Source organism: Sus scrofa, chromosome 12 (genome assembly GCF_054392235.1).
Source record: "Sus scrofa isolate SSC_HxYL_T2T_F1_AM1 chromosome 12, Sscrofa_HxYL_maternal_Yorkshire_Landrace_v2.0, whole genome shotgun sequence".
Lineage (NCBI taxonomy): Eukaryota > Metazoa > Chordata > Mammalia > Artiodactyla > Suidae > Sus > Sus scrofa.
Window position 1 is genome coordinate 1,826,611 of NC_139394.1, and position 24,227 is coordinate 1,850,837.

Genomic DNA, 24,227 nt, shown 5'->3' on the forward strand with positions numbered 1-24,227 from the left:
GCCAGACCTCCTCAGTGGCCCGAGCCAGTCCCTACACGAACACTGATGGCGCTACATGAACACAAGTCCAGACCGCACCTGGTAAACGGGTGCGGGGTCCTGGGCGAGGTGGCCCCCCTTCCTGGGGCCCGGGAGCGGAGCTGCGAGCACTTCCCCACCTGCTTGCAGCAAGGAACTCGGAAAAACCCCGAGAGACGACTGGGTGGGCGACCCTCCCCGTGACCTGCGCTTGCGGCCCCTCGCACACGACACCCGGGGCGCGCAGCTGGCGCGGTGCTCGGGAAGGACAGACGTCTGCCCCCTTCCTCACGGAGTCTGCTTCCCAGAGTCAACCCAGAACCAGAAACGAAGACACGCAGCGTCTCATTTCTAACAGTGCACAGTCAGAAACTACCTCTGTGGCCAACAAGGGTGAATGATTAATTACGGAACAACCACAGCAGTAACTACAAGCCGGTAAACTGTTGTTTACAAATGTTTTCATGGCGCGGGGAAATGCCTGTTGGCAGCGTTAAGTCGAAGCGGGACAGCTGTCGCACGGTCCTCATCCCACCACGTGCAGGACAGCGGCCAGAGGGAAAGCCCCACCTCTGCGCATCGCCGGCACCCGGGCGGCAGCGGCTGGGGACCGCACGGCCTTCGCGAAGGAGGGCCTGCCCAGGTCTGTTGCCAACCCTGCCCGGAGCATGTCGCTGGTGGCTGGCTCCTCGGGGTCTGGCCCTTGGGAGGGGCTCCCCCGAGACGTCCCCCCTGTGCCGACACTGCGCCCCCAGGGGAGCAGAGGCCGCTCCTGGCCAGGTGGAAGGGTCACTGTGCCTTTAGGTGGGTTTTAAGGATCCTCATCTTGTGACAACCCCTGGCAGATAGACGGAAAACTAGACTCCTCCCACGACCTCCTGAAAACACCGCTGGTGCCTTTCACCAAGCCTGTCGTGAAGCCACCGGCCGGGCCGTCTGCCTGGCCGACCCCGGACGGGCCTGGCAGCCACTGGAACCACTCAACCCACCAGCCATCCCAGGGCACGTCTCCTGCGCCGGGCCGCCAGGTGCCACACCCTGACGACAGCGGACACAAGCCCCACCTCCCTCCCTCCGCACTTCGAACTAAGCACCTCGGAAGCCACTCTCCTGTCTGTGTCTGGTCCCGAGGACTGTCAGAAGCCGAGCCACTCTGGGGGCTGCCTGGGTCCCCGGCACAAGGCCGTGAAGAAAGGCAGAGCAGAGGCTCAAACACAGGACTCATTCTGCTGCTAAAGCGCCTCTCACCCCCACCCCCCCTTTTCATTCCTCGTCCGAGTGATTCTTTCAAACTCTGAACCCACAGTATTAACCAAGGACGAACTTCCGTGTGACAGCTGTGGGTCGGGGACAGATCCTGGAACCGGGAGAGGAGAAAATGCGGTCTCCGGTCCCAGCTGCGCGTGTCTGGGTGACTTCTGGCGCCTTCTCAGCTCTGAGTCACTCGGGCTGACCTCATATGCAAAATGGGACCAAAATAAAGTGGATGGCGCTTCCAAGGAGAAGCAGCAGCCAAGCAGCTGACACCCATGGGAAACGCACGCCCTCCTGGAAGTCCCCCCGCCGCAGCCAGCCGCCGGGCCGTCTTCCCTCCCGACATGCGCGCGGCCCACCGACAGCTTGGCACTGCCCGCCGCCGCCCGGATCTCACACCAGAACCCAGTGCGAGGTGCCTTCCCCGCCCCTCGCGCCGCCTCCGCCTCAGACCCACTTGTCTAAACTCGAGCTCATGCTCGTCGCTGCCACGGGAGCCCGTCGCTGGCCCAGGGGCAGCTCGCGCACTGCCCTCCTGCTGGGCCAGGCCTGGGAAGGCACCCTCAGTGGCAGGGGGTGGCCCGGGGATGCCTGTGTTCAAACATCCTCAGGGGTCTCCGCTCGCCGCTGCAGTGCCTTCAACGACATTTTAGCCACGGCGACTTCACCAAGACCCCCCCGGGAACGAAGAAGAGCAGGGCCTGGCCCCGCCCGCGCTTCCCACGCCTCCCCAGACGGGCCACCGCGAGGCCCGAGGAGCAGGGGGAGACCGCTGTCCCCAGAGTCGGGGAGAAAGTTCCCACGTGGCTTCAAAACCATCTTTTACTGCCTGACTCGACCCATTAAACTTTGAAACTAGCTCCCTCTGCTCAGGGCCATTACCTCGCAGCACGACAAAAACAAACTGCCTGAAACAGCTCCCTGCCCCCGGGGACCCTACGGGCTCGGCCTTCACAAGTGAAGCCCCAGCAGGCGCCCTGACCACAGCAGCCTCTGCTCTGCACCCCGCCGGCCCCGGGCTTCCGTCCTCTTATTTACCCACTGCTGCTCCACGCGTGATAATTATCCGTGCAGCCAGGCGATACATCCCCACGGCAACGACTGGCTCTCCTGGCATAGATCAGGCTCCTCGTAGACCCCACAGCCCACGGCTCTGCCCTGTCACGTCCCCGTTTAACCACAGCTGCTCCCTGGTGCTGTGGCGACACTGCCCAGACCCCTCAAGAAGGGTGGGGAGGGGTGAGGTCAGCGGAGGTGCAGGGCCTCCTCGGCTTTCAGGGTCCCGGCTGTGCTCCCGCATCTGCCTCCCCTGCTTCTCCCCGCAAGCCCGTGTCCCCTCGTGTCCCTGGCTGCACGGCCGTCTCGGGAGATGCTGCCGTCTGCTGCCCTAAGCCTCCCGCCTCTCCCACGGCTGCTCCAGGGAGCCTGTCACCTCGGGTGGGCCACGTGCCCTGGCTCAGGGAGCAGAGAGCAGCCCTCATGTTCCACCTCCTCTTAGGACACTCCTGGGCCCCCCCAGGCTTCAGGTTCGGCTCTGAGGCCCCCCAGGACTCTGTGGACACCTGCGCCGTAAAGGGCGGCTGGTGTCCGGGCTCGTCTGCCACCAGGCTCAGGGCGCCTGGAAAGCGGCTCGTGTTCTTCCTCGGCCAAGCCGTCGCTCAGTGCAGGGCGCCTGCCGCCCAACAGCTGCTCCGTACATTTTTGATGAGGCAGTGGAGGGAGCCCCGCTGAGGCTCGCAGCTCTGCGCAAGGAAGGTGTTCAGTGAAAGGCTCGGCTTTCCAAGAAAACGATACGAACCCACCAAAAATACTCCAGTGATCACACATCTCAGCATCTAAGACCCAGCAGGCCATCCTCCCGACACCGCCAGGCAGCAGCTCAATTTGAAATGCGCTGAAATAACGGTGTGTAGAGAGAGGCCACATTTTCGTTCAAGACATCCACCAGCACCGTAGAAAACAAGTCTGGGGGCCGCACCAAAGGAGTCGGAAGATCGTCTGCAGCCTCGTGGGGTTACGGATGACCCCATTCCTCCTGCTCACGGGTATTTAACAGCACGGCTATGCCGAAACACACTACCCGCATAACAAGGAAAAACGAAACTTTTAAGAAGAGGAGGCTAAGCAAGTTTTCTCAAAAAGGGCAAATATCTGAAAGCCGCATAACTGGTTGAATTTATATACTTTCATATTCATTTCCTTCTTTTCCTTTCTTTTTCTTCCTTTTTAGGGCCGCACCTGCAGCACGTGGAGGTTCCCAGGCTAGGGGTCCAATTGGAGCTGCGGCTGCCGGCCTCCACCACAGCCACAGCAACACGGTATCCGCATCTGCAACCTACACCACAGCTCACCGCAACGCTGGGTCCTTAACTCTGAGCGAGGCCAGGGATTGAACCTGCATCAGGTTTGTAACCTGCCGAGCTACAATGGGAACTCCCTCATACTCATTTCAAACAAAGCAGGGTGCACCTTTGCTGTGTCTGCTTTAAACGGCTTTATGAGAATGACGGTGCAGAGAAGCCTGGGCCAGTTCATTTATTTAATGCAAAGAAAGGCCTCGTGGATGTCTTCTGTGGCACAGTGGGTCAAGGACCTGGCACTGTAACGGCAGCGGCTCAGGTCTCTGCTGTGGCTCAGGTTCGATCCCTGGCCCGGGAACTTTGGTATACTTTGGGCACAGCCAAAGCTAAAAATAAAAAAGAAATGTGTCGTGACGAAGAAAACAGGGGGCTAGACCTAGCAATTCGTTTTTAAAGTACTTCTTTTGAATAGCCACGTCAGCGCACACTGGCTGGACATGTGGTGAGACAAAGCCGGACACCCGAGCCCAGGTCCCAGGTGCAGGTCCCTCTCCTCAATCAGGTCAGGCTGCACGAAGCCAGATGTGCACACGTAGCCACAACAAACACACAATCTCAATCCATCTCAAAGTTCCGCTGGGCGGGAGGAGAAAGCTGTGTGACATAAATTAAGGCGGGGTCGCCTGCCCGAGCCAGTGCACGTCTGCCGTATCTCCTCATAGGGTGACGTTCTGCTGAACAGACCAGGCAACGGCGCCCTGGTTCCCGCCCCAGTCTCTCTCTCTCCTTAAAGCTGTACAACGGGAAGCTCCAAACACCATCTGGGTCCTACCACACGGTGCCTTTTTTCTAGCCCTCCTCAGACCTTGAGCCACGGTCACTGATCCGTCCGAGGGAGCCTGGAACCCACAGTGTGCACAGCGTGATGCCCCCTGCGCCCGGGCTGCAGGACTGTGTCTGGGGGCAGGTGCGCGCCTGGCTGCAGTGGCGCTGCACCTGTTCAAATGCAGGAAGCCACGGACGCTGCACTTGGCTCTCAGCCCTCCCCCGGGGGCCCCCACCATGCGATCCTCGAGCTGCGTCAGCCGGGCCCTGAATAAGCACGGCGAGGCGGGGGCGTGCGGTGCGGCTCCCCTCTGCGGGTTGAGACGAGGTCACAGGTTCCCTCCGGGCAGCGGCAGAAAGGCGGCTCAGGCTGCTCTCCCCCGGGAACGAGCAAGGCTGTGTGGGTGTGTGATGCTTTTCCAGGATGGGGTGCTGGCAGGGCTGTGGGGAATTTTGGGGCCAAAACTTGAGAGAGGGAAGCCCAAGGCTTGAGTGGGCATTTGGGCTCTTCCTCCTGGAGGCATCTGGCAATTTCTAAAGCAGGAGCCTGTGGACTCACGCACAGAGCTGGAGGCCAAACCGGAGGCGATGGCGCTCTGGTGAGACCCCGAGGCTGGAGCAGGGCGAGAAGGGCGAACTAGACGTCGCTCAGCCTCGCATCACCCCGACCTCTGCCCAATCTCCCTTTCCATTAAAGACACTGCACACGGACTATAGCCTGCGACGGCGGTGAGCCACTGCTGTACTCCTGACACTCACACTGGGAATCAACCACGCCGCTCACCACGCAGGCACCTGACGCCAGCAATAGAGGCAAACGACCTGCAAGAGACGGAGGAGGACCGAGGATTCGGACAATGGCAACGCCAGACCCGACCTCACCACCGCAGCCCTTCAAAGGCTCATGGAACTGAGAGAGGGTGGAAACCTCTGGCTGAGAACCGGAAACTGTAACATAAACTCCAGACGTTCCAGAACCTCAAAAACTTCGAAATACAGTCTATTAACTTAGAACTCAGTAGGTGGGCTCAACACCAGATCTGACAAGAGTGAAGGGAGCAAGGGAAGACGGCTCAGAAAAAACACTCACAGAGTTCCCGTCGTGGCGCAGTGGTTCACGAATCCGACTAGGAACCATGAGATTGCTGGTTCGATCCCTGGCCTCACTCAGTGGGTTAACGATCCGGCGTTGCTGTGAGCTGCGGTGTAGGTCGTAGATGCAGCTCGGATCTGGCATTGCTGTGGCTGTGGCTGTGGTTAGGGTGGTGGCTACAGCTCCAATTCGACCCCTGGCCTGGGAACCCCCATATGCCGTGGGTGCAGCCCTAGAAAAGGCCAAAGAAAAAAGAAAAGAAGAAAAGAGAAAAACACTCACAATTCACAATTAAGCAGAAAGAGACAAGAGGTCGGGACATGAGAGAGAGCACCTGAGAAACTGAAAAGATCTTGGACGCACACATTGGGGTCCCAAAGAGAGAGAGAAGAGCACAAATGGAAAACAGAAGCAAAACTCAAGAAAACAGTGGATGAGAATTTTCCAGAGCCGATGAAAGACCTCAGAGCAGAGCGGCTTCGTGGGCACGGGCTGTTGTCACAGGCCATCCTCGGACGTCTGCTCTCTCAGTGCTGGCGACAGAAGCCTGGGATCGGGGCCCTCCCGGGGTCTGCGGGCGGCAGGAGGGAGCGAGCGGGCAGCGCCCTCTTCTAACAAGGGCACCAAGCCCCGCGCGGCCCCACCCTCACGCCTTCATCCAACCCACGACCTTCGGCTCCAGACATCACCACACTGGGAGTTGGGGCTTGAGCACACACGTGTGGGGGAGCGTAACTCAGTCTGCAGCACTCAGGCTGAAGAAATGCTATAGCCACAGGGCAGGACAAATACAGAGGATGCCCATATGGGCACATCAGAATAAAACTGCCCAAATCCAAGACAAAAGGGAACTTTTAAAAAGGGGTCAGAGGAAAAATGCATAACTTTTTTTTTTAAGGGCCGTCCCCACAGCCTAAGAAGGTTTCCAGGCTAGGGGGTTGAATAGGAGCTACAGCTGCCGGCCTCACCACAGCCACAGCCATGCGGGATCTGAGCCGCATCTACAACCTACACCACAGCTCACAGCGACACTGAATCCCTAACCCACTGAGCGAGGCCAGGGAACGAACCCATGTCTTCATGGGTACTAGCTGGGTTGGTTCCTGCTGAGCCACAACAGGAACTCCAAAATGTATATAATTTTTAAGGTAACATGTATTATAAGGGCATGGTCAGGAGATAAAAGCCATGCCGGTAAATTAAATGGACAAAACTCAGTGGTTAATATCTTAGCTAAAATTTGGAGATCACTAACTCCCAGGAAGGACGAAGAGATGTCTTTAGGGAGCAGCTACTACTCTTGGGCTCAGGGAGCAAACCCAAAGAAGGGGTGATTAGGAGGGGCCCCACCCAAGGCCGAGGTTTAGGTCTTGTCGGAGGGTGTGGCTGTGCCCACCGGGTGGTGGAGATTACCACCGCGCAGAACACAGGTACTTAAGTGATTATTTTTCTCTTTGCTTTTTAGGGCTGCACCCACGGCATGTGGGAGGCTTCCAGGCCAGGGGCCGAATCAGAGCTGCAGCCGCCGGCCTCCACCACAGCCACAGCCACGCGGGATCTGAGCCGCATCTGGGACCTACACCGCAGCTCACAGCAACGCTGGATCCTGAACCCACTGAGCCAGGCCAGGGATCGAACCCTCGTCTTCATGGATACTAGTCAGACCCGTTTCTTTTGAGCCACGAAGGGAACTACCTACATAAATTTTTAATAAAACATTATTAAGTTGGACCCAGCAGGATATCAAAGGGGTTGTCACAGACACACGAGGTTTGTTTGTTTAACTTTGGGCGTCGATAAGGTAATGCGGCTTATTAACAGGATCAAGGAGAAAATCAGTCTCTCAATAGATGAGGAAAAGTGCCACACAGATTTCAATGCCTGTTTGTGATAAAGGCTCTCAGGAAACTACATATAGAAGGGAACCTCCCTCCGCAACCCGACAAAGGGCATCTACGAAAATTCACAGCTCACGTTACACTTAATAAGATAAAATAGGAGTTCCCGTCGGGGTGCAGTGGTTGACGAATCCGACTAGGAACCATGAGGTTGCAGGTTCGATCCCTGGCCTGGCTCAGTGGGTTAAGGATCCGGCGTTGCCGTGAGCTGTGGTGTAGGTTGCAGACGCAGCTCGGATCTGGTGCTGCTGTGGCTCTGGCGTAGGCCCGTGGCTCCGGCTCCGGCTAGACCCCTAGCCTGGGAACCTCCACATGCCATGGAAGCGGCCCTAGAAATGGCAAAAAGACCAAAAAAAGATAAAAAGATAAAATAAATGTTTCCCCCTTAATTGATCCTTAATTAGGATCACAGCTTGGATGCCAAGTTGCATCAGTTCTACTCCACTTTGTAGTGGAGGCATCAGCTAGTAGAATAAAGCAAGAAAAAGGAATTAAAGACAAAGACAAGAGAGGAAGAAGTAAAATTTCATTCATTTGCAGATGATATAATTATACGCACAGATAAGACAGCTATCAGAACTCGTGAGTTTGGCACAGTCAACTGTAGTTACTATAGAAAAGCAAATGCATTTCTATATGCTATTATTAAACAATTTAAAAGTGGAAATTTATTAGACCATTTGCAAAATACACAGACAGCTAAAACCATAAAGTATCGGCAACTAAGTCAGTACGTGATAAAGATTATGGTAGATGCTGTGGAAACACCATGAAAAATCTAACGCAGACTGAGGGCTCCAAGTCCAAGAAAAGGGTTGCATGGAGCAGGTCAGGGTTAAAAACCTAAGGACTGGAGCCATAAAGACTGGGGTTTGGTTCTGGAATTTTGCTCACAGTTGTGTGGCCCTACCACCTCTGGGCAAAGTCCTCTCGTCTAGAAGATGCCAGCGAGGATCGCTTTGGGGGTTCAGTTGAGATGAGGTGTGCAGCGCCTACAGCCGATCCACAGCAGGTGCTCAGGCGCCTAGCGTGACCTCCAATCACAGACAGACCCTCCAGAAAGCACCGCCGGGAGGGCACCTAGTGAACCGCAAAGGCTCTTCAATGAAGACCGTGACGTGGGCCAAACGCCTCAACGTCCAGCAGATGCTGCGGCCTCCGTGACCTCCGAGCTGCACTTACAGTTCCAGACCCTAAATACGCAGGAGTCGGCCGAAAGAGGAAGATCTGGTCCCGCCTCCCTGCCGGGCGGGCGTTAACGTCCTCCTGGGCGTGCCGTGTGCACCGCTGACCGCAAGCTCCTCTCCGGACACGCAGGCCTGACCTCACTGACCAGACCTCTGATCAGAACTAGGCAGAGGCCTGCGGTCTCCCTGCCTGCACACGCCGACCTCCGAGCGCCTCCCCGTGGAACCCCGAATGGCTCTGACCGCCGCTCTCAGCAGAGAGTGTCACCTTGCGCTGCATCTGTCACCGTCAGAGATGCCCTAGGCATCTGCCAGACGCATGGGGTTAAAACGAAAAGCGAACAACAGCAAACGAGAAAGTGCTGCCGAGGTAAATCCTAAAAGGCGTTAACTGGGGAGATGGGCCGTGCTGCCGACACGAGACCAGTCCTCTCGGGACGACGACGCCCGAACGGGCCCACGCCTTCAGGGCGACCACGGCACAAACCCCACAGGCTTGTCAGAAACTGCTGAGCTGAGGCTGGAGTTTACCCGGAAGTGCGGGGAGTGCGACGCGCCAAAACCATTTTGAACAGGAACAGATGTACCATAAAGCTGCAACGATCGAGACAGTGTGGTTCTGGCGGAAGGACAGACACGGAGCTCAATGTCATGGGACAAGGCGACAGGACTACACCTTCACAGCCACTCGATTCTTGTCAAGGGCACCGAGGTGATTCAACGGGGAACAGACCTCACGATGGCGCGGGAGCAACTGGACACGGGCACATAAAGAACCTTCTCCACACCACGTAGAGGTTGACTTGAAATGGATCACAAAATTACACAGAAAAGTTAAAACTATGAGTTTTAGGAGGGGCGTTCCCAACCCAGCTGAATCTGACTGGGTTTGATCCCTGGCCTCGCTCAGCGGGTTAAGGATCCGGCGTTGCTGTGGCTGTGGTGTAGGCAGCAGATGCAGTTCGGACCTGGCGTTGCTGCGGCTGTGGTGTAGGCTGGCAGCCGTACCTCTGATTTGACCCCTAGCCTAGCAACTTCCCTATGCTGTAGGTGTGGCCCTAAAAATCAAAAAAATTTAAAAAAAGTAAAAATGAAGGGAAACGACGGCATTTTCACACAATAAAACCAGAATTCTTCACTGGCAAACCTGCACTAAAGGGAATAAAGCGAAACGATCGCAGGAGGACGCTTGGAGGGGCGGGCAGGAAGGCAAGACGACAGAAGATGCGACCCACGCCCCAGCGCACGGCGACGCCGGATCCCCAACCCACTGAGCGAGGCCAGAGGCGAACCCGCATCCTCATGGGTACCGGTCGGATTCATTTCTGCTGGGCCAGTCGGGGACTCCAAAGTGAATACTAACTCCGCAGAGTTTCTGGAGATGATTATCGAGTTAAAACACAGGGAAGTCACGGCACACCATTCCGAAGCGAGTACGAAGCTAACTGCTCTAAGCACTTTGCATCTCCTGGGAGGTGCCAACAGACCTACTTTAATGAGCCGGGGTCTCCAAAACTATGTCCCAAGGGCCAAATCCAGCCAGCAGCCTGTTCTTATGACCTACAAGAGTACCGAGCATTATAACTTTCAAGGATTATAACAAAAGACAAACAAGAATACACGAGAGAGACTTTCGGTGGCTCGTGAAGCCTCATTTGTGTCCTGCCTGGCCTGGAGACCCTGGCTCTGGAGAAGCCACTCTAGGGTAGGAAAAGCACACGCGGTTAACGAGCCAAAAGAAGGCGAGAGAGAGAGAGAGAGAGAGAGAGAGACAGAGAGAGAGACAGAGAGAGAGACAGAGAGAGAGACAGAGAGAGGGAGAGAGAGAGACAGAGAGAGGGAGAGAGAGAGAGAGAGAAACTGACTCGTACGTGGTTCCTAGGCGGATTCGTTTCCGCTGTGCCCCAACGGGAGCTCTGCTAACCAGTACAAAAGACGGCAGCGCAGGAGGAAAAAAGCGACGTCGAAGAAAAAGAAATGGGGGGAAATGCGGGAAAGCAAATAGGATGGTAGTTTTAAACCCAAATACGTCCGTTTTATCACTAATTATGAAAGGACTGGGCAACTCAATTGCAGTCAGCAGTTTTCAGTCTGGGTTGAAAACAGAACAAAAGTCAACAATATCCCGTGAAAAGATGCACCTTAAAAATACACAGCACCACAGAAATATATATATAAGGATACCTGCTTAAATGCATACCATTATGTTTACGTATATACACAAGATGTCTATATACCTGCACACAGTACGTACACATGTGAAAACGATACACTCTGGAACCACAAACCGAACAACGGCCGCATGGCGACGCTACTGCCCTGCCCGGGGGAGTCTGTGCACACGTTCCTGGGCCAGGGATCGAACCTGCACCGCAGCAGCAACCCGAGCGGCTACAGTGCCAAGGCTGGATCCTTCAGCCACTGCGTCACGAGGCAGCTCGGAAGCGTGACGCTTCTTCATGGCAAGCATTCCAGCACACTCTCCCAGGCAGGGGGCATCGCCCCTCCTGCAGTTCCCAAGGGCAGACCTTGCAGGGAAAACGGCGACGAGCTTTGAATTCAAGGAAAACGGCAGTAAATCGGCAAAATGATTTTGAACAAGGAGAGAGGAGGAAGCGCGTGGCAGCAACGCGCTTCGCTGGCGATGAGCGCCAGGGAGCCAGGGCAGGCGGTGGGCTGGCGCACGGGGCCGACCTTGGCTGGGGAGGATGGAGAGACTGGCGCACGCCGAGGTGGGGGCGTCGCTCCGTCTGCCCGTGACCTGGCCGGAGCCTCCGGGAGCCCGAGCTGCCTGTCCGCCGCGTGCTCCCATGGCACACCTGCCTGGAGCCCTGGCGCAAAGGAGGTGGCGTCTGGAGGCGCGCGCCCTTGCAGGTGGGGATAAACGCCTCTTCCGGGGACACCCACGTGCTAAGTCCCCTCTCCGAGGCCACGGCGGGCGGACCTACAGCGTGTGTGCTCCTCTGCCTCCTCCGAAACCATGGAGGAAGGCACCCTGTCGTGCTTGGTGTGCGGTCGTCGTTCTGACCAGATATAAACGGTGCTGAAACCCTGTGTCGCCAGAGCGGCTCCTTGGAGCCGCTGAGATGCTGTGTCCTGGGCTCCGGCCCTCACCCTTCTCTGTTCCTTATTACAGATTCTTTCTTGATGATCCCCGTGAACCAGGAGGAAGAGACGAGCTACACCTTAACGGCACGGACACCTCAAGGCGGGGCCATCAGGGAGGCAGAATGTCCTGGTCCCCAGGGGACGTTAAGAGGCTTTCAGATTTGTTGACCAAAACTCCTCGTGAGCGATGCATTTTGCACGGTGACCTGATACATACACATAAACGATCACATATAAATATACACATTCAAACAACAGGACCAGAGAACCTTCACGTTCCTGGGAAGACAAGTATATTTTCCACACTTTCCTCTTCTGTGACTCATCAAACTGACTTTACAGCCACTAATAAACCATGGCCTGCAGATTAAAAACACGGACTTGAACGAAGCTCTTGTTAATCTCTCCTGGAGGACACGGCTCAGGGTTATCAAAATGGCTTGACGGTGAGAGGTTAGAAAACTGCATAATTCTCCCTCTGAATAGCCAACGGATACTTCTTCAAACCCCACACAGGCGGCCTGTTTCCTAATGATTTTTTTAAAAATCTGCACTGAGCCTCTACAGCGAATGGTTTCCGCGTGCAGGGCTGCCTCGCTCACATCCCTCTCCTTCTGCGTTTAACAGCTCCCACGGAACAGAAAGCTGCCAATCTCTACCGGTGAAGCAAATGTAGAAAAATGTATCTCGAAATTCTGGGGGAAAGGAGTGACAATTGCCAAAGCTCAGTGGTGAGCAGGAGCTAATAAACTCTGGAGCTCATCTAGCCTGTACTGAAGCATTGCAGAATGATCAGCCATCGCCCACCCCCGGGGCCAGCCGACAGCAGCACGAGACCCTCTGGAGGCTGCAAACAAAAATCAAAGAGAGACGCGGGATCAAAGAGAGGAAACGCGTTTCTTCAACACGTTTATGACACAATGAAGACAGATTCTTTTTTATTCAAGAGCACAGAAGTGAATCTGAACCTAAGCGTGTTTTTTAAGCACTTCCTGAAAAAGCTGGTGTTCTCTGGCCGTCCTCGACTCTAGCGTGATTTTCAGACAGACCCTCCCTGAGGCTGTCTGAAAAGCTGCTAAAAAGCCTGTGACATCCAGAGAAGGCAGCTTCTAAAAGCCCCAGGGAGCCCCCCCTGGTCCATTCGAGCCCGGGGAGCCCCCCTTGGTGCATTCAAGCTCAGGGAGCACGCCTGCTCCGGTCCATTTGAGCCTGGAAAGCATCATTTGTCCATTCAAGCTTGGGGAGCCCCCTCGGGGGTGCGTGGCCCCTTCTGGAGAAACCGGTCTAGAAAGTGGCGGAGAGGAGTCGTGAGTGGAAGGTGGAGGCTGCGATGCCTCCTCGGCAGGAGACCCGGAGGCACCGCCTCCAGGTGTTTAACAGAAGGGCCCGGCATGCGGGGTCGCTCCATGCCCTGTGCTGAGCAGTGCTGTCCGAGGCTTGCCGGAACCTCTGTCTCTTCCTGTGAATTTATGAAAACACTGCAGAAACAACGGTTCCCAAAGACCATCAGGTTGGGCCTGCTGTTCTTGATTTTCTGGGATAATTCTCCTGAGGTCTTCCTGGCAGGGCTGCAGGGAACAGGTGTGAACTCCCCCTCCTCCCAGGAAGCCGGTCCCCCAGCACACTGACCCGTCCCCCTCCCACACCTTCGAGAGCCCCTCATCTCTCCGCAGCCACACCTCATCTGCCCTTGGAGACCAGACATGCAGACCCATAAAACTCACATCACCTCCCTCCTAAGACCTTTCCTGATATGTCCTCAACCCAAATGAACACTTCCTCCCTCTCCATATCCACGGGCGAACTTGCAGAATAAGAGATCCTTCAGTTTATGCGTTAAAAAGGGAATGGAATTGAAGAGACCTGGCTGTGATCCTCCAGGCGCTGCCACTTCTTGCTGTGTGACTTCGGGCAGGTTACCTAACTTCCCTGAGACACCTCCCTGAGTCAGGTCCTCTGTCCCCCCAACCCCACAGGAGCTCAGAACATAAAATAAATGAACACATCACAAGGCAGCACAAAACCTGGTGCAGGTTCAGGGCTCAGAAAAGAATAGCTGCTCCCATTTATTTGTTTTTTTGTTTTTTTTTTTTTTTTTTTTGTCTTTTTGCTATTTCTTGGGCCGCTCCCATGGCATATGGAGGTTCCCAGGCTAGGGGTCGAATCGGAGCTGTAGCCACTGGCCTACGCGGGATCTGAGCCGCGTCTGCAACCTACACCACAGCTCACAGCAACGCCGGATCGTTAACCCACTGAGCAAGGGCAGGGACCGAACCCGCAACCTCATGGTTCCTAGTCAGATTCGTTAACCACTGCGCCACGACGGGAACTCCTCCCGTTTATTTGTTACAAAGCCCCCACAAGTTCTAAAGCAAATTAAATCAGAAATGAATCTAGGAGTTCCCGTCGTGACGCAGTGGTTAACGAATCCGACTAGGAACCAACGAATCCGACTAGGAACCATGACGTTGCGGGTTCAGTCCCTGCCCTTGCTCAGTGGGTTAACGATCCGGCGTTGCCGTGAGCTGTGGTGTAGGTTGCAGATGCGGCTCGGATCCCACGTTGCTGTGGCTCTGGCGTAGGCCGGTGGCTGCAGCTGCGATTGGACCCCCAGTCTGGGAACCTCCATATGCCACGGGAGTGGCCCAAGAAATGGCAAAAAGACAAAAAAAAGACAAAAAAAAAAAAAAAAAAAAAAGAGTGACTCTGAGCAAGTCACTCAACTTCCTCTCGTCCTGGTTTCCAGGGTTTGAGATGGAGAGGACGCCAGCACGGGGGACAGGGGGCTCAGGGTCTGCACGGGGGGCAGGTCTAGGGACCACTGCTTCTGGCACCTAGCCCGCCCCCTGCCCAGTGCAACAGCACCGGTGCCTCGAGGGAGGGGACGGTGTTGCAGAGCTGGCCTTGGACAAGCTCTCGGAGCAAGGTGACTGAGGAGGAGACTAAGAAAGAGGGCAGAGTGCCTGCTTCGACAGGGACGGAAAGGGGCGAAGGCACTGACTCAGCCTCACCTCCCCTGTCACGTGCCTGGGATATGAGGCCGAGGGGGCACCAGCAAGCCTCGGGAGACATCTCTTTCCATGAAGACAACAGCCACCTGCCATGAAGAGAAGCTGCCTGCACTGCCATCCCCACCCCGAATCCACGGACTTGGCATCCACTAGAGCCTGGCAGACACAAGAGGGCGCTGAGCAAGGGCACAGGTGCCGGGAGATGAAATTAGTGCCGCAGATGCTGAAACACCCCTCTGTCTGGATGACTAGAGGGGCATCCGGTCCCTCTGTGCCTGCAGAGCCCTTGAGGGCCTTATGCTCCCCGGGCAGCTCATCCACAGCCGCAGGGGGAGCCTCCTCCAGGCTGGCTGCCCAGGATGACAGGGGGCCGTGGAGGAGGTGCCCACCCTCGCCCTCCCTTCTGGCCGGAGCGGGAGCGGAGCACCAGGCAGCAAAGCCGGGTGGCCAGGCTGACGGATGCCAGCTCGCGGCCTGGAGGATCCGTTGCCCTGGGCCATTACAGCGTCCCCACGCTTCCGCCAATGACTCACACTCTCTCCACGGCGCAGGCTCTCGGGGGTTGGTCTCTCCCACTTCGTTTCTAAATTAGCTTCCAGTGGCTCATTACTCATCTTATCAGTGACTGGCAGGCATTAATGAATTACTGATTTTCACCTTCAACCAGCCGATATAATATATTTATGTTGGAAAGAAGGGTAGTTTTGAAATCAAGCCTGGTATCTTTCGATAGTTTTCCTTTCAAATATAATACATGTGTACAATTCCGGCTTGATAGCAGCGTAAATTCTAATCATAGCTCCCAGGCCCGTAGCGGGAAGCGGGCTGCTGCCAGCCCCAGCCCCTCAGCCCACACTGGCCTCACGGGCCAACGAGGCCCTTCCTGCCGCGCATGCCGGGGCAGGGGCTGGGGCAGGGCCCTGGGCGGCCGCCTGGCAAAGCTCCTTGCCCACCCTGTGCCTCTGCATCCCCATGTTTGGAATGTGGACAATATCGGCCCTCCCTTCACGGCTCTGGGAGGACTCCACGAGTCAGAACATGTCAAGGCCTCGGCGCAGCCCCTGGCACACTGCATGTGACCAGCAAATGCCCCCTGTTACGACCGTTATCCAGCAAGGAGCCGCGGATTCCCCCGGATTCTCGGGCAACCGTTCGGGTCTGTTCCCACACCTTCGTCGCTGTGGCCACAGGACTCGGATCCCAGGACCGTCAGCTGGAGACTGTAGCTGAGCGAACCAAGTGCTGGAGGTTTCGAGGCGAAAAGCAAGACCCGAGTCCAGGCTTGGCTCCAGGCCCTGCTCCTGGGCCACACTGGGGCGAAACGGCTGTCCAAGGTTCTGAAGAAGCAGGACGCAGCAACTCCTTTTATTCAAGGCACTGGATGGTTAGCTACTTAAAATATGCTGTTTACACAATAGATGTTAATTATGAATAATTTTTTGGTATGCTTTGCGCCTCCAGTGATCAGAATACTAACAAACAGCCACATGGAGCAGGCGTCGTGTCTTTCTAATTCCCCGGAGCTTTCTGAGAATCCTAATATTTCTAGCACTGTTTAAGTGTTTCATTACTTTGTTTCAGGGCTGAAAAATGTCCCTTAATTTCCACGCATGGATCTTACTGCCAGTCTCTCAAAGGACTAGGAATATAAATACGTACTGCATGCTTATTCATCAGGCTGCAGGGTTCGCTTAGATAATTAGAAATTGGGGGGGGGGCCATGGCTCGAAGAAGGTTCACTATAATTTACTTCCAGACACAGCAGCTTAATTAGAAAACAAATTCCTTCTCTGGCTTTAAAGACTGCTAAATAACTCCATCACACACACGCTCCTGTCTGCGCTCCAGTCTTGTGCCAAGAAGGGGTCCATCCTGGGTAACCTGGGGACCTCGTGCTGAGCTGGGCACAGAGGCGGCTGTTTGAACCACATTTCCGGAGCACTGCCACGCAGCACCTCTGAGGTGCGACTTTTCAATCCTCTTCTCCGGGCGCCGAAGAGGCGGGTGACCATCTATGGGCAGCCAGGGAAGGCCCTGGAAGGCGCTGGAGAGACAAGTGACGGAGGCCAAGCCTGGCGCCCCCTCCAGTCCCCACACCTGGCACTGGGCCGCGAGGCTCTCTGGGGTCCTCGGATGGGGATTGCCCACCATGCAGCATGGAGGGCAGGAACTCTCATGCCGACAGTACCAGCCGTCTCCGGTCCTGGGCGGGGGAAGGAGCGGGTGGCGCGTGGGCACCAGCCACCTGCCTGCCGCAGATCCACGCACGCCAGGTCTCAGTGTGGCCCCTCGCCCGGTGGGACAGGGTGACCCTCTACACGCACAGAGCAGGTGCCAGGAAGGGAAGAGGTGGGCAGGGACCAGGTTGCCCTGAGCCCTGTTCTCTGCAGGTCGTTGAAGAAAACAGACCCAACGACACAGGCAGGGGCCCTTCGGGTTCCCCTGTGTCCTGTGACTTGTCGCTTCGGTCAGGAGGCAGGGCGACGGGGGACAGAGGGGTTCTCCGGTGCCCGGGTTTCCACATGGTGAGCCAAAACCAGCGTCACACTGGAGGCGGAACCAAGTGTTCCAATGTCCTTAAACACCAGCGGGCCCACCAGCATGTCCGTGGCAGCCGTGGCGAGGCCCACACGGCTCAGGGTACGTCCTGGGGGCTTCCTTGCTGGAGGCTTCCCTCTGAAGCACAGCTCAACAGCGCTTAGGGGTTTGTTAGGAATGAAGAACAGCTGAAGAATAAATGGGCAGGACCACGGAATTGAGCAAAAAAGCCAATTTCTGGCTGTTCCTGGAACTGGAATTAAGACCAAGTTATCCTGCCAGGCCCCTGGGCCTGGGCCCCGGAGCCCAGGCGAGGCTCCCTCAGCTCTGCCCGACGGCCCGTGCCTCCCCCAGGAGAGGCACGGCCACCACACCCTCCGTCGGCCTGGAAGCTAACGCAAGCCCTGGGCGGGGGGACAGCCCGGCACCCGACCGACCGTCACCCGACGGACCGCCGGGCGCCCTGGGAGCCACCCGGCAGCCGCTCGAAGCCTTCGCCACTGTCGATATCATGCAGCCGTTTATTAAAACCTCCCAAACCGTTCGAAAGTGCATGTACTTTGAAATATTCCATTGCTCCTTCAAACATCAGCTCCTTATTAATTAAAAAAAAAAAAACCAAACACCTGCTGAGTTCCTGTTGTGGAGCAGCGGAAATGAACCCGACTAGGAACCATGAGGTTGCGGGTTTGATCCCTGGCCTCGCTCAGTGGCTTAAGGATTGGGTGTTGCCGTGAGCTGTGGTGCGGGTCCCAGAAGTGGCTGGGATCTGGCACTGCTGTGGCTGTGGTGCAGGCCGGCGGCTACAGCTCCAATCTGACCCCTAGCCTGGGAACCTCCATAGGCCGCAGGTGCGGCCCTAAAAAAAGACAGAAAAGGACAAAAAAAGAAAAGAAACATTTGCGGTCCCCCTGGGGGAGGCTGGGGGGAGAGGGTGCCTCTGCCCCGACTCTGGTCAGGGGGCCAGGAAGGCGACTTGTGGTGCACACGCACTGAAAGCCCCATCTGAGACAGCCGTGGGGGCACGTGGCTTCTGGAGGAGGAAAGAAACCCTCCTGCTGAACCTGCCGCAGGGCCAGACAGACGGACAGTGACCCTCCATATCCAGGCAGTGCCACCAGCCCCAGTCTGTGCAGGATGAGCAACCAGGCCACTGGGCAGGAGCTGGAGCTGACTTTTGACCCCTGCGTTTTAGGGGCGTGTGGAAGAAGACCCACCTCCTAATAGCCCAAGGGCTTTGCACACAAGCAGTGCTGCCCCGGAGCCAGGACCCTCCTCGTGGAGTACCCCAGGCAAGGAGCTGGCGGCGGTGCCTTTGCCAGGGAGGCGACTCCATTCGCCGGCAGCTCTGGCACTCTGCATGGGGGAGGCTGGCCCCGCCACGCCGAGACTGGCAGGCAGATGCGGGAGGATGAAGGATGGCGGTGGGTGCACGTGGGGCCGCCAGGCGTGGCTTCTGCAACCACCAGGCGGCCAGGTGGCCACTACGGACACATGGGCAAGGTCTCCTGGATGGCCTGGCCTGGAGCAGTGGTGCCATCACTAGCACAGGAGGATCAGGAAGCTGCCGCCATTGTCCCCACCCCCTGCCAGTGGACCTGCTGCACTGATGTGCAGACAAACACAAGGACTCACAACCCCGATGGACGCCACGGGCCCAGCACAGCACGTGGAGACCAAACGCCCCATGGAGGTGGACGCCGAGGGCGCGGTGCATCCGAGAGCTGCATATTTTGACCAGAAACCTCCAGAAAGTGATAATAAGATAGGTGAAAACAACGGGAAGCTTCCCCACTGCCCAACGTTCCGTGACTGCAGAAAGCACAGCGGCCTGGACGGCCCTGCTGACACAGGGGTGCTGCCATCCTGCACATCTGCTTCCTGCAAACTCTTCCTTGAGAACCGAGACTCAGCCACGGGCCGGTCGCTGGTAACCTGGACGCACTCTGAGCAGAGGGGCACCAGGCCTCCCTCGGCTGCCCTGCTGGCACCCATCCACTTGACGATAGCCCTCTCCTGTGCCAACGCCCACTCTGTGAATGGACAGAGGCACCCGGGGTAAACAGGTGCAGTGGCCAGCAGGTGACTCCTCAGACAGGTATCCGAAATGTGCCCAGGGGAGGTTCTACGCAGTGAGCTCTCGGCAAGCGTCCTAATTACACCTTCGCTGCTTCTTTCTTTTAACTTTTTTGTACCTAGATCTTACATGTCTATATTATTCTAAGAAACATCAAGCAAAATGGAAAAAAAAGAATCAGTCCCTATCACTGCTCCTCCCCAGAGTGAAGTGCAGACACTTTGTTTCATGCTTTTTGAGGTGCGTTCTCACACACGCACAGTCACACGCTGTTGCAAAGGGGGCACGGCAGCCTCCTGCAGGTGGGGCGGTGGAGCTGCGCGGGAGGTGACGGAGCCGCCGGTGGGACGACGGAGCTGCACGTGCAGTGACCTCTGCGCGTAATGATGTGTTTTGCCTTTGCTTAGTGTTTGTCGAGAGTATTTTCAAATGTTCAAAAGGATTCAGCTTTTATTCTTTCCTTTTAAAGTGGCCCTGACGTTAGCTGTGTCCCAAGCTAAGCACCAATGTACCAATCACAGACACAGCCTTAATCCGACTACAAGAGAACACACACACACACACACACACACACACGGGAAACGTCCTGTGTTGATAGGAAGCCTGAGAACCAAGGGGGTGTACAAAGGAGACTCCACCCACCAGGAGCCATAATAGCTTAAAAATCGGACTTACTTTTCTATCAAATCCAGTGTGACTCCAGGCACCAGGCTGACGCATTTCTGCATGCAAAACCTGCAGAGAAAGGAAAGAGAGTGAGTCACAGCAGTGGGGTATTTAACAGGAAAACACAACAGTCCAGGGAAGAAGCTAAGCGAGGAAGCTGGGGATGAGAAAGGAAACCCAGATTTTATTTATGGAGAACTATCCCTGCAGCCTGTCCCGGGGCAGGGACAGAGCTGCGACAGATGGTCTTCAGCGAGGGGGAAAGAGGTCCGCGGGACTGGACGGCGGGCAGAGCCCTGGGGGCCGCGGGGGCCGCGGGGCAGGACGCGCCCACCCAGACGAGGACCAGACTCCTTCTCTCTTCCTTCTAGAGACAGTAAGCAGCGGGCAGCGACGGGAGAATCAGTGAAGCACCTCCAGGCACACAAAAGAAAACTGAGAGACAAAGGAAAGCGAATTCAATTATGTCATTTTAATTATCACGAAAGCACAGGAGGAGGGCTAGGGTGGGGCAGGCTGGCACACCCTAGGGGGCTTCGTCTGCTGTGTGTGCAGAAACAAGGTCACAAACCTCCTCTTCCCTCCCGGCAGGGCTACGGGCGCCGCGCAGGACAGAATCGATGGCAGCTCCGACTGAAAAGGCAACAGTATTTGTCGCGGGAGAAATGTAAAATATCTAATTCCCCTGCTTTATAAAGTAAGAACAAAGAAGCTCCTCTCCAGAAACGGCGGGCAGCAGCAAAGCACACAGACAGAACACACTTCCGTGTCCCTCGCAGGACATGAGGCGTGGAGGGTGGTCGGAGGTGCCCACTGGGTTCCAGAGAGGGATGAGTACCAGGACTGGACCACACACAGGACAGGTGGAGTGACCTGTGTGGAGCAACACACAGCCCCCAGCGGGAATGAGGCTCACACTGCGGGAAGCAGGGCCTTGCTCAGCAGGTGCCCTCTGCTCACAGAGCGGAGAAACAAGGGCCATCCATTCACGACTTGGCCACAGGCCCTCACTGCTATCCATGCATCCATCCATCCACTTATCTATCCGTTCATTCACGCACTCATCCCTCCACCCATCCACCCATCCACCCATCCACTTATCTATCCGCTCATCTGCACACTCATCCATGCATCCATCCATCCACCCATCTATTCACCCACACGTCCATGCATCCATCCATCCACTTATCTATCCGTTCATTCACGCACTCATCCATCCATCCATCCACTTATCTATCCGCTCATCTGCACACCCATCCATCCATCCACCCATCTATTCACCCACACGTCCATGCATCCATCCATCCACTTATCTATCCGTTCATTCACGCACTCATCCATCCACCCATCCACCCATCCACTTATCTATCCGCTCATCTGCACACTCATCCATCCATCCACCCATCTATCTATTCACCCACACGTCCATGCATCCATCCATCCACTTATCTATCCGTTCATTCACGCACTCATCCATCCACCCATCCATCCCTTCATCCGCACGTCCACGCATGCATGCATCCATCCATATATCTATCCATTCTTCCACGCATCCATCCATCCACCCACCCATCTATCTATTCACCCACACGTCCATGCATCCATCCATCCACTTATCTATCCGTTCATTCACGCACTCATCCATCCACCCATCCATCCCTTCATCCGCACGTCCACGCATGCATGCATCCATCCATATATCTATCCATTCTTCCACGCATCCATCCATCCACCCACCCATCTATTCACCCACACGTCCATGCATCCATCCATCCGCTTATCTATCCGTTCATTCACGCACTCATCCATCCACCCATCCATCCATCCACCCATCTATCTATTCACCCACACGTCCATGCATCCATCCATCCACTCATCCATCCCTTCATCCACCCATCCATCCCTTCATCCGCACGTCCACGCATGCATGCATCCATCCATATATCTATCCATTCTTCCACGCATCCATCCATCCATCCACCCACCCATCTATTCACCCACACGTCCATGCATCCATCCATCCGCTTATCTATCCGTTCATTCACGCACTCATCCATCCACCCATCCATCCCTTCATCCGCACGTCCACGCATGCATGCATCCATCCATATATCTATCCATTCTTCCACGCATCCATCCATCCACCCACCCATCTATCTATTCACCCACACGTCCATGCATCCATCCATCCGCTTATCTATCCGTTCATTCACGCACTCATCCATCCACCCATCCATCCCTTCATCCGCACGTCCACGCATGCATGCATCCATCCATATATCTATCCATTCTTCCACGCATCCATCCATCCACCCACCCATCTATCTATTCACCCACACGTCCATGCATCCATCCATCCGCTTATCTATCCGTTCATTCACGCACTCATCCATCCACCCATCCATCCATCCACCCATCTATCTATTCACCCACACGTCCATGCATCCATCCATCCACTCATCCATCCCTTCATCCACCCATCCATCCCTTCATCCGCACGTCCACGCATGCATGCATCCATCCATATATCTATCCATTCTTCCACGCATCCATCCATCCATCCACCCACCCATCTATTCACCCACACGTCCATGCATCCATCCATCCGCTTATCTATCCGTTCATTCACGCACTCATCCATCCACCCATCCACCCATCCATCCCTTCATCCGCACGTCCACGCATGCATGCATCCATCCATATATCTATCCATTCTTCCACGCATCCATCCATCCATCCACCCACCCATCTATTCACCCACACGTCCATGCATCCATCCATCCGCTTATCTATCCGTTCATTCACGCACTCATCCATCCACCCATCCATCCATCCACCCATCTATCTATTCACCCACACGTCCATGCATCCATCCATCCACCCATCCATCCCTTCATCCACCCATCCATCCCTTCATCCACCCATCCATCCCTTCATCCGCACGTCCACGCATGCATGCATCCATCCATATATCTATCCATTCTTCCACGCATCCATCCATCCACCCACCCATCTATCTATTCACCCACACGTCCATGCATCCATCCATCCGCTTATCTATCCGTTCATTCACGCACTCATCCATCCACCCATCCACCCATCCACTTATCTATCCGCTCATCTGCACACCCATCCATCCATCCACCCATCTATTCACCCACACGTCCATGCATCCATCCATCCACTTATCTATCCGTTCATTCACGCACTCATCCATCCACCCATCCACCCATCCACTTATCTATCCACTCATCTGCACACGCATCCATCCATCCACCCATCCATCTATCTATTCACCCACACGTCCATGCATCCATCCATCCACTTATCTATCCGTTCATTCACGCACTCATCCATCCACCCATCCACCCATCCACTTATCTATCCGCTCATCTGCACACTCATCCATCCATCCACCCATCTATCTATTCACCCACACGTCCATGCATCCATCCATCCGCTTATCTATCCGTTCATTCACGCACCCATCCATCCACCCATCCACCCATCCATCCCTTCATCCGCACGTCCACGCATGCATGCATCCATCCATATATCTATCCATTCTTCCACGCATCCATCCATCCACCCACCCATCTATCTATTCACCCACACGTCCATGCATCCATCCATCCGCTTATCTATCCGTTCATTCACGCACTCATCCATCCACCCATCCATCCCTTCATCCACACGTCCACGCATGCATGCATCCATCCATATATCTATCCATTCTTCCACGCATCCATCCATCCACCCACCCACCCACCCATCCACAGCCTCCGCTCACGCGGGCCGCCTCAGGGAGCTCTACCCAGGTGTTCCCTCGCATTGCTGAACCCCAAAGCCGCCCTCGAGCAGCTCTGACAGCGGCTCCCTGAGCACCAGAACCTTTGTGTGCCTAGGGACAGTCCACAGGAAAGGCATTTTCTGTCCAGTGTTGGGTCCCGTGCAGATAGGCTGCCATCGCCTTTTCCTCTGCATCCCACTCTGACAGAACAATCTGTTCCAGACTAATCCTTCTGTTAATAACACGAAGCAGTGCTGGACGAAATGTAAAAAACAACCACTTGAAAGCATCCAAGAGGGAACAAACAGGCAGAATCAGAAGGGCACAACCTTGAAAAGAGTAAGTCTAGGCAGGGCCTGCCTTAACCAGCTCACACAGCGGGGTTGCTGCTTGAGCGAGAGGCCTGTGGGATGGGAAGCCCAGCTGCCAGGAGCTTCAGCGGAAGCCTTGGGAAGGAGGAGC

General features: G+C 55.7%; 1 protein-coding gene across 48 annotated transcripts in view; it reads right to left on the reverse strand.

The window, feature by feature from the left end:
* RPTOR (regulatory associated protein of MTOR complex 1) overlaps positions 1-24,227 on the reverse strand; it is a 309,620-nt gene that overhangs the window by 75,341 nt on the left and 210,052 nt on the right. For all 48 annotated transcript variants that reach the window (XR_014820511.1, XM_084983236.1, XM_084983251.1 and 45 more), the window contains one exon: positions 19,985-20,044. Coding sequence is in view for 47 of the 48 variants with exons in the window: in XM_084983236.1 (XP_084839362.1) it covers positions 19,985-20,044 (60 nt within the window). In the remaining variant the exon portion in view is untranslated. The remainder of the gene's footprint in view (positions 1-19,984; positions 20,045-24,227) is intronic.